Source organism: Odocoileus virginianus, chromosome 20 (genome assembly GCF_023699985.2).
Source record: "Odocoileus virginianus isolate 20LAN1187 ecotype Illinois chromosome 20, Ovbor_1.2, whole genome shotgun sequence".
Taxonomy (NCBI): domain Eukaryota; kingdom Metazoa; phylum Chordata; class Mammalia; order Artiodactyla; family Cervidae; genus Odocoileus; species Odocoileus virginianus.
The window spans coordinates 6,710,654-6,721,282 of record NC_069693.1 but is presented as its reverse complement, the minus strand read 5'-3'; the positions used below and the strand labels follow the sequence as shown (position 1 = coordinate 6,721,282).

At 52.0% G+C, this 10,629-nt stretch overlaps 1 protein-coding gene across 1 annotated transcript; it reads left to right on the top strand.

The window, feature by feature from the left end:
- The first annotated feature begins 278 nt into the window (after window positions 1–278).
- On the top strand, window positions 279–9,008 carry KCNJ14 (potassium inwardly rectifying channel subfamily J member 14). Its single transcript, XM_020888191.2, has 2 exons — window positions 279–5,115; window positions 7,035–9,008. Exons 1-2 carry the CDS (start codon window positions 4,408–4,410, stop codon window positions 7,629–7,631), a joined length of 1,305 nt encoding a protein of 434 aa, XP_020743850.1. The 5' UTR covers window positions 279–4,407; the 3' UTR covers window positions 7,632–9,008.
- Window positions 9,009–10,629: the final 1,621 nt, after the last annotated feature.

Genomic DNA, 10,629 nt, shown 5'->3' with positions numbered 1-10,629 from the left:
TGCGCCCGCCTCTTCTCTGTCTCCCACTCTCTCCTCTGGGTGCCTGTGCTGGTGGGGCGGTCCTCTGTCCTTCCATCCTCAGGGCAGCCTCTCCCTGCCCATCTCTTGTGCTCTGTACCCTGGTCTGTCTGCAGTCTCCACCCTACGCCCGCGCCTGTCAGTTTCTGCCCCCCAACCTGCTATCGCTCAGGCCCCACTGGGGAGTGGGGGTGGGTCTTGGGGGGGACAGCCAGGGTCTCAGGGAGCGTGTGAAAGTGCTTCTATGGTGGGGGGCAGGGGGGCAGCACCTGGGCGGGGCTTCTCGGCCCCAGATTAGACAGTGACTTTGAAACGAAGTTGACGCACCTTAAGCCCCTTGTCGCCTTTATATGGAAACATTAAGCTGCTCTCCCAGGTCAGGGGGAGGCGGGGGGAGGGCTTGAGGCTCTGGATCCGCTTCCCTCGGATCCTGCTGTCGGTGCGTGGGCGAGGCAGAGCCCCATCCCAGCTCGCAGGGCCATGCTGGACGCTGATGGGACCCCCCCAGAGGTGAAAGGAGTCCCCCGACTCCCCACCCCCAGCCTGCCTGGTGAAATGGACAAGATCACGTCTGCCTCGCGGGGCTGAGGGTGACAACAGGAGGATTTAGGGAAACAAATTACTGGGTTGGAAAGGCTCAGGACTCACACCGGCAGCCCACCCCCGGCACTTCATGGCTCTGGCCAGATCTCTGAGTCCGTTCCCCAACCTGTGAAGCGGGGCGATGATCTTGACCTCCCAGCCAAGGTGAGCCCAGTGGGTGGGCTGCAGACTTCGGGGAGCTTGGCAAGGCCGGGGACCGAGGTGCTCAGGAAACAAGGGCGAGTGATGAGGTGGTCTGTGGTCCAGTCTGGCGCTCAGGCTTGGGCACCAGGAAGGCTGGATGGGAGTCCAGGGTCTGCCGTTTTTTGACTGAGAGACCTGGGACAAGGGATGAAACTCAGTGCCTCTGTTTGCTTTTCCGTCAGAAGCAGGGTCCCCGCACCCATCAGTGTGGGTGTGAGGAGGCCCCCACCCATCATCCCCCTCCAGCATCTTGTCATCAGGTGGTCCCTGAAAGGGGACTCTGAGCAAGAGGGGGCTGCAAATAGTAACATTTGCCTGTATTGTAACCTCAGATCTGCCCCCTTCAACAGCCTCATTTGCCACTGCTTGGAAGAACAGCCTCTAATGCCCAGAAAGTTGAGGGTGTAAAAAGAGTTGGGGCACATCGTGGGCAGTGCACACACCAGGTCCACTGACTGGAGCCTTGGCTTTGCCTGTGTAGAATGGGCCTAAGAAATGCCCATGCTGCGGGTGGAGACTGTCTGGGTGGTCACGGACAGCAGGTGCAGAGCAGTGGGGCAGGGGAGTGGGTACATGGCAGTGTTGAACTTAACAGCAACTAACAACTCATTCATCATGGAGTAAGTGCCCCCAGCCCTGCCGAGAGGCCCATGAGCATCCCTAGAGCCTGGCACAGGGAGTTCATTGTACCTAGGTGCTTGGTAGGCGTTGATGGAACAGATGCAAAACGTTTAACCCCTAGCCCAGACAGGTCCCTGAAGTCGCAACCCCACCGGGCCAAATGTTAACTGTGCAGCTCTTGGAGGGCAATGTGGTCTACAAGTCCAGGTGGGCCCCTTCCTTCCTCTGCGTCCCCCTGGTTCAGCTAAGATTCCCTCCATTTCTCAGATAAGGGAACTGAAGCTCAGAAAGAAATGTGACTTGCCACCATTCATATCGCTTGTAAGTGCCTGAGGTGGGATTCAGCCTAGAAATGCCTGATTCAAAAGCCCAAGTTCTTTCTTCTGGATTCCTCTTCAAGGATTTTTTTTTTTTTAATCCCCATTCCACAGATGAGCAACCTCAGCCTCCAAAAATTGAAGCAGGTGGTCCCAGGGCACATAGTGGGTCAGCAACTGAGCCAAGATGGGACCCTGGGTCTATACGACTTGATCCTGACCTTGATGAAATCCAACATCCCCATTTTACAGCTGAGGAAACAGGTTTAGAAAGGTTTCACCATGATCTGAGAGTCAGGGCTGAGCCTGGGTTTTTTTGTGTTTGTTTTCTTAACAGCTTCATTGAAGTATAATCCACATACCATACAATTCACACATTCAAGTGTAAGATTCAGTGGTTTTCGGTATATTCAGAGTTGTGCAACCATGTTGTTCAGTCGCCAAGTTGTGTCCGACTCTTTGCAACCCCATGGACTAAAGCGTGCCATGTGGTGTGTACCCATCACCACTATCCATTTTAGAACATTTTCATCACCCCAATAAGAAATCCCATTCCTCTGGCTATTTCATTTAAATGGAAGTATACAATATATGGTCTTTAGTGATTGGCTTCTTTCACTTCACATGGTGTTTTCAAGGTTCATCCACATTGTAGCATCTATCACTTTTTTTTCTTCTAGTTGCTGGGTAGTATTCTATTGTGTGGACAGACCACATTTAATTTATTCATTCATCAATTGATGGATATTTGGGCTGTTTCCATCTTTTAGCTATTGTGAATAATGCGGCTGTGAATATCTGTGTACAGTGTGTTGACACTTGTTTTTAATGCTCTTGGGTAGATACTTGGGTGTGGAATTGGTAACTCTACGTTTCACCATTTAAGGAACTGCCAGACTATTTTCCACACCAGCTGTGCAATTTTACATTCCACCAGTAGCAATAGGAAGGTGCCAGTTTCTCCACATCCTTGTTAACACTTTTCTGTTTTTTCTTGTTTTTATAGCCATCCTAAGTGGGTATGAAGTGGTAACTCATTTTGGTTTTGATTTGCATTTCCCTGATGGTATAATGATGTCAATTATCTTTTCCAATGTTTATTGACTATTTGTACAGTTGACCCTTGAACCATATGGGGGCTGGGGGTACCAACTCTCTCCACAGTCAAAATTCTGAGTATAACTTTTTTATTTCATTTGCTGCATCGGGTCTCAGTTGTGTCATCCAAGATCTTTCCTCGTGGTGCAAAGACTCTGTATTTGTGGTTCTTGCGCTTAGTTGCTCTGCATCATGGGCGATCTTAGTTCCCTGACGAGGGATGGAACCGGGTCACCTGCATTGCAATGCAGATTTTCAACCACTGGACCACCAGGAAAATCCCTGAGTATAAACTTCAGAGTCGATCCTCTGTATCCATGGTTCTGAATCCAAGGATTCAACCTGCCTCGGAACATGTAGTACTACTCTAGGATTTATTTTTAAAAATCTGCATATAAGTGGGACCATGCAGTTCAAACCCATATTGTTCAAGGGTCAACTATATCTTTTTGGAGAAACGTCTATTCAGATCCTTTGCCCATTTTAAAATTGGGTTGTCTTTTTCTTATTGCGTTATAAGGCCTCTTTATATGTTTTAGATACAAATTTTTTAGATATGATTTGCAAATATTTTTTTCCCCATTAGCAGATGGTCTTTTCACTTTCATCTTAGGGTCCTTGGAAGCACAAGAATTTTTAATTTTGATGAAGCTCAAGCTATCTATTGATCTTTTTTTCCTTTTGCCGTTTGTTCCTTCTGACCTTCTGAGTCATAGCTGACCTTAGAGCCCTGGTTCATCTCTCCAAGCTGACTCCATACAGATCAGCAGTTACCATTCAGTCTTTTTTTTAATTTAAATTTTTATTACATTATAATTGACTTACAATATTGTGTTAGTTTCAGGTATACAGCAAAGTGATTCAGTTATATATCTGTACTTTTTCTGATTCTTTTCCATTATAGGTTATTACAAGATATTGAATATAGTTCCCTGTGCTATACAGTAGGTCCTTGTTATCTCTTTTATATACAGTAGTATGTATCTGTTAATCCCAAACTCCAATTTTATCCACTCCCCAGCCCTCACCCCGTGTCCACCCCTTTCCCTTTTGGTAACCATAAGTTTGTTTTTTTTTGTGACTGTTTAGTGTTGTCTTTATGAGTCTGGACTCTGGATCTGGACTGCTAGCACTCAAATCCCAGCTTATTCAGCCATGACCTCGGGCAAGTTAAACATTCTGGACCTGTTTCCTCATCTGTAAAATGGTGATGATGTTTACACTGCTGAGGCTGAAATATCTAAATTCATGTACAGTGTTCACAACACTGTCTGGCTCTAATAACCGCAGTGCTCGTTGTAACACAGTACTGCTGCTACGACTATAGTTGTGTTGTTGTTGCTACACAAATATCTCCTACAGTATTACCATCAGTGTTGTCGAGTCTCTTCTGATTTCCCACCCATTTGCCAGATGAGGTCACTAAGGCCCAGTAAGTATGCCTGGCCAGTGAGCCCCACCCCGGCCCCCATTCCTGGCACTCTTGACGTGGCTGCCTGTTTCTTGTCCCCGCAGGTTCGGGGCGCCCGCCCCCTGCTAGGCCAAGTGGAGGGGGTGTCCCCGCCCAATGGGCCTGGCTAGGGCCCTGCGCCGCCTCAGCGGCGCCCTGGAGTCCGGAGACGACAGGGCGGGCGATGAGGAAGAAGCCGGGCCGGGGCTGTGCCACAACGGGTGGGCACCAGCGCAGTCGCCGGTGGGGCGGCGCCGCGGGCGCTTCGTCAAGAAGGACGGGCACTGCAACGTGCGCTTCGTGAACCTGGGCGGCCAGGGCGCGCGCTACCTGAGCGACTTGTTCACCACGTGCGTGGACGTGCGCTGGCGCTGGATGTGCCTGCTCTTCTCCTGCTCCTTTCTCGCCTCCTGGCTGCTCTTCGGCCTGGCCTTCTGGCTCATCGCCTCCCTGCACGGCGACCTGACTGCCCCGCCGCCGCCCGCACCCTGCTTCTCGCAGGTGGCCAGCTTCCTGGCCGCCTTCCTCTTCGCGCTGGAGACGCAGACGTCCATCGGCTACGGAGTGCGCAGCGTCACCGAGGAGTGCCCGGCCGCCGTGGCCGCCGTGGTGCTCCAGTGCATCGCCGGCTGCGTGCTGGACGCCTTCGTCGTGGGCGCCGTCATGGCCAAGATGGCCAAGCCCAAGAAGCGCAACGAGACGCTAGTCTTCAGCGAGAACGCCGTCGTGGCGCTGCGCGACCGCCGCCTCTGCCTCATGTGGCGCGTCGGCAACCTGCGCCGCAGCCATCTCGTCGAGGCCCACGTGCGGGCCCAGCTGCTGCAGGTGCGAGTCGGCCCGTGGCAGGCCACGCCCCCTGGTGGGCGGGCCCCTCCGCGAGGTCTGGGAATGGGAGGGCGGGGCGGGGGGGCGGGGTTGGAGTTGTAGGTCTAAGGAGCAAGTGTGTGTGAAGCCTGGAAGGGACCTGAACTACAATTCCCAGCAATCTCTCGGGCAGGACACGTTCTGCCTCACCTTAAGGGCTGAGGATGGTTCCCAAAGCCCTTGTGGGAAATGTAAACCCGAGAGAAGGGTCTCTGATCATTTCTTCCTGCAAGCCTAGACTTGAGACAGATTTTGAGATTTAAAGAGTGCCCTGGGACTTGCCCCCCGTGGAATTGTGGGAAATGCAGGCCTGCGAGGTCCACGTCTGATCAGTAAAGACTCTGAAGAACAATTCCCAGAAGCCTCTGGGGGCAAGGAAAACGCCCACTCAGGGTGGTCTGAAGAGGCATTGTAGTTTTGCTGGTGGTATAAACAACGGCTCAGGTTTACTATCCCCAGCCAGTGTTGTGGTACAGAGGCCCGGGATGGAGGTCAGGCTCCTGTGGGCTTGTGGGAGATGCAGGTCTGAGGATGGGGTGCTGCTCACACCTGCAGAGCCAGGGAAGACAATTCTCCTAGGCCTCTGGGTGTGTGGTCCTGCAGCATTTGTGGGGGCCTTCATTTTCCACCTCAGGGGCCCAGACTTTCCCACCAGCCTCCTGCTCAGAGAAGTACAGGGCAGGGGGTTGGGAAACTCTTGAATTTTAGCGTCTCAGCAAAAAACAAAACTACAATTCCCATTGGCCCCTGGGGCAACGGCTCCCTCTGGCACCCTGATAAAAGAGCCTTAGTGTTTCTAGAATTGTGGTCAAACTGCCCAAACAAATTTTGGAGCAAAGATGCTTAAGAACACAGGGCTGGGGCTGGACTTGGATGAGGACAGGGTTGTGGTGGGAACTACAACTCCCAGCAGCCTCTAGGGATTTGCATAGACAATGGCAAGAGAATGGAGCCCCACTCTCCACTTCTGTCTCCTACTTGACTGAAATTCAGAGGTTCATGACCAGGAGGGACACTGTCTTTCCCAGATGTCTGTGGAGCACTGATAGGACTTGGTAGGTGGGGTGAAACTGCTGATAACTGGCCTGGGGTTAGGCCTCCACCCCACAGAAATACACAGACACACAAGAGGATGGAAGTAGTTGGGTTGGGGAGGTTCAGTTCAGTTCAGTCGCTCAGTCGTATCCGACTCTTTGTGACCCCATGAACCGCAGCACACCAGGCCTCCCTGTCCACCACCAACTCCCAGAGTTTACCCAAACTCATGTCCATTGAGTCGGTGATGCCATCCAACCATCTCATCCTCTGTTGGAGGGGTGGGCAAGTGAATATCCCAGGGACTACACTGAGGCAATGGTGAAACATAGGCAGAACATAAGCATAGCTTCTGTTGGACTTAGATTGTCATCCTGGTTAATCTTTCTCTGGCCATATACTGAAAGCCATTTTTCTATCCCTCTCCTTCTCCAATTGCTTTTGGATGTGATTCTTATCATCTGTTGTCTCTTTAACTCTGTTTCCGTCTTGCTGATTTCTGTGGCTCTGTGCCAATGTCACTCTGTCACTATCTTTTTCTCTCCCCTGTCTTTCTCGGATTTCCTTCCCCAAACCCTCTCTGAGTCTCTGTCTACTCCACCCCCCTCCTCTGGGCTTCCGTCCTCACCTTCCTGGACTACCATCTCCCTCTCTCTGGGTCTGTGTCCTCTTCTCTTTCTGCATGACCATCCCTCTCTCTCTGGGTCCATGTTCTCTCCGCACCCCCACCCCTCCTGGTCTCTGCCCTCCTCTTCTTCTGCACCTCTATCCCCTCCTCTTGCTATCTCTATCTCCATTCATCTCTCTGCTCCCTGTTCTCTTTGGCCACCTGTCTTTTGCTGCAGCCTCGAGTGACCCCGGAGGGTGAGTACATACCTCTGGACCACCAGGATGTGGATGTGGGCTTTGATGGTGGCACTGATCGCATCTTCCTTGTGTCTCCCATCACCATCGTGCATGAGATTGACTCTGCCAGTCCTCTGTATGAACTAGGACGTGCTGAGCTGGCCCGGGCTGACTTTGAGCTGGTGGTCATTCTCGAGGGCATGGTCGAGGCCACAGCTATGACCACACAGTGTCGCTCTTCCTACCTCCCTGGTGAGCTGCTCTGGGGCCATCGTTTTGAGCCGGTCCTCTTCCAGCGTGGCTCCCAGTACGAGGTCGACTATCGCCACTTCCATCGCACTTACGAGGTTCCAGGGACGCCTGTCTGTAGCGCCAAGGAGCTGGACGAACGGGCAGAGCGCGCCTCCCAGAGCCCCAAGTCTGGCTTCCCCAGCTCTCTGGCAGCATTCTGCTATGAGAATGAACTTGCTCTGAGCTGCTGCCAGGAAGAAGATGAGGAAGAGGAGGCCACGGAGGGGGATGCAGCAGAGGCAGAGGACATGGCTGCCAGCCCCCGAGTTCTCACACCAACCCTGGCGCTGACCTTGCCCCCGTGACTCAAGCTGTCATCCCTTATTTGCACCCCTTTCCCAGAGGTAGCAAGATGGAGAGATTGGGCCCTCTCCTGGGGTGGAGGCAGGTGTTTCCTAAGACCAACAGGCCTGCTCAGTAAATTATTAGCTGGTGATGTTCTGCCATGCCTAGCGGACCCACCATGAACATACTGGAGGGACCTTAATTCCTCTGAATTCTGTGTTCCCTCTTGAGACCCAATTGTCATTCCAATTCCTGAGTCTCACTAGAGATAAGGGACCCAGAATTCTGGACCCCTCAAGAGGTGAGGACTGGTAATTCTAGATTCCTCTAGGTGGCTGGTTTTGTTTGTTAAGCAGGATCATGAAATGAAGTATAGACTGCCTCCAGGGGAAGAAGTCAGCTGTTCTCAAGAAGCAACAGAGAACCAGAATTCATTGGCCTGAATTGACCTTAGATTCAAGGGACTGTTGCTTCTCAACTCAGTCGACTCCATAGCAAATCACTTTTTCTAGATGACCTAAGGAGGGGAAGTTATGGGATGCCCCCAAGAATTTAAGACTGTCCTGACTGACCAATGACAAAGACTGTTGACTGTAAGTCAAGGAAAGACTTTGTGGCTCCAGAAAACCCCAGAGTTGAGATTCTGTGAATCCAGATTGGCCACAGAGGCCAGCACTGGCAGTTCTAGAGCAGCTTTGACCTGAGAGTTGGACTATTCCAGAAACTAATGAGTTATGTCTCTAGAATGCACAAAACAGTGGAGAGTCTGTGGGTCTACAAGGACTAAAGTGACAGACTGGGAGTTCTTGATAGGCAACAACTCCAGACCCACTGGTGGTAGAACATCGAACCAAAGAGAGATGCAAGGCTTCTCCATGATCCACAGGCTTCGTGTCTTTTTTTAAGTGCCATTCTAGAATATCCAAAGGAATCAAGATTCTGTGACTCTAGACTGATCACAGTCAGGGAAGGATTGGCAGTGATGACGTCTGAGATTTGCTGGTCCCAGCTTGCCCAATGGAGTGGAGAGTATTGATGAGGATAGACGACTTCTTCGTGGTTCTGTGATGCCAAAAGGAGTCGAGGCTCCAGGGACCTAGAGTTGTCTGTTGTCAGTCTGGAAGCTCTAATCAGCTCCTGGAACGTGGCCGTTCGAGGAGGTGGACTTGGGACTTGACTTGGCAGCATTGCTGGGCTAACCTAGAAGGTGAGGGCCTGGGTGAGACCCTCTGGGTAACAGGGCTGGTTATTAGGCAAGGGAAGGGAGAGGCCCAAGGCTGGTGAGTCTACAGTGCTCTGGAATCTTCCATCTAGTGATGCGTGTCTATTTCTTAAAGATGTTATACATATATGTATTATAAATATATATATATAATATGAATAAAGATATCTATCTATTTTTTTTCCTGTGGTTCCTACAGTAGGGTTAGAAACTGAGCTTGAGGAAGTGGAATAGAGTCCTTCACAAGGATCCAGGAAGTTCTGCTCTGAATCCCAACTCTGCCTCAACTGAGTGTGTGGCTTTGAGCAAATCACCCCCTCTCTCCTCACCTCAGTTTGTGCTGTGCTGTGAAAGTTGCTTCAGTCGTGTCTAACTCTTTGCAACCCTATAGACTGTAGCCCTCCAGGCTCCTCTGTCCATGGGATTCTCAAGGCAAGAATACTGGAGTGGGTTGCCGTGCCCTCCTCCAGGGGATCTTCCCTACCCAGGGATTGAACCCCTGTCTCTCACATCTCCTGCATTGGCAGGTGGATTCTTTACCACTAGCACCACAGAGAAGCCCTCACCTCAGTTTCCCCATCTGTAAAAAACAAGGCACTGGAAGTTGAAGTTGTCCAAGGGCCTTTCCACTAGGATTATTCTTCAGTTCACTGAGGGTAGAATGGGGGTCTTGGAGATACGCCAGCTCCCCCCACCAGGTGCTGGAATGCCTGGCCTTCTGGGGGCAACAGGGATGGGAGATGCTCTCAGAGGCCAGGTCTGAACTTGGATGCCTGCATGACAGGGCAGGCAAGGGAGAATATGGGTTGTGGCTAAGGGCCAGAATCACCTCCTTTCTGGCCCAGCTTGGAGGGGCAGGAGAAGGAAGAGTTATCTCTGAATGTCAGGGGAATGTATGTGTTTAGGGAGGTTTGTCCCCCAGGTCAAATTATTGGGAACCCCAGTGGTGTGTCTGGGAGTGTGCTTCTGGGGTACATATGGGTCCTTGAATCTGGCCTCTGCTTATGCTGCTATCTACCTAAGTGCCCAGCAGGCAAGCCAGTCGCAGAAGGAGCCAGTGCCAAGGAGGACATGTTCCCACCCCTGTGTGCCAGGATTGAGGGCAGGCACTGTCATTGCCCATCAACCCGTCTCAGTGCTGCGTCAACCCACTTCCCCCCCTTCCTGTTTCCCCACCTCCCTTTATCCTGCAGAATCTCCAGCTAATAACCGGATGGGATTAATTAGCTGGCTGTTCCCCCACCTCTGGGTGGTTGGAGTAGGCAGCGGGGCAATGGAAACCCAAGCATGAAGGGTGTTAAATTGGGGGTGAAGGAAGGGACAGGAAAAGGATTCTGTTTGGAAGGGGAGCAAGCAGGATCAGGGCTGGCACAACCTGGGTTTCTGGTAGGGAGGGCAGAGCCTGAGCCACTCATAAAGGTCATTGAGGGGATTAGGAGGCTCCGTGTCTAATCTGTCAGCTTAACCAGGTCCTGGCCTGGAATCTGTCCCTGCCTGCCGAACTCTGGGATGGCGAGTGAGGCCCAGGCCCAGACATGACCCTCAGACCCAATCTGGGACCTGCCCGTGATGGGGGTACCCAGTTTCTCCCTCCGAGCCAGGCCCCTGCACCTGTTTTGCCTTCAAGGAATGGAGAGGTGGGGGAGGGGAAATGGTCTCAGATGCCAGAGGACTTGGAGAGGAGGGAAGAGTTTAAGAAGAGCATGAGTATGACAGGAGGGGGACGCGACATGACACGAGCCAGAGAGGCGGGAAAGGACTCGGGGAAGGGGGAAGGGACCAGAGGTGGAAGGATG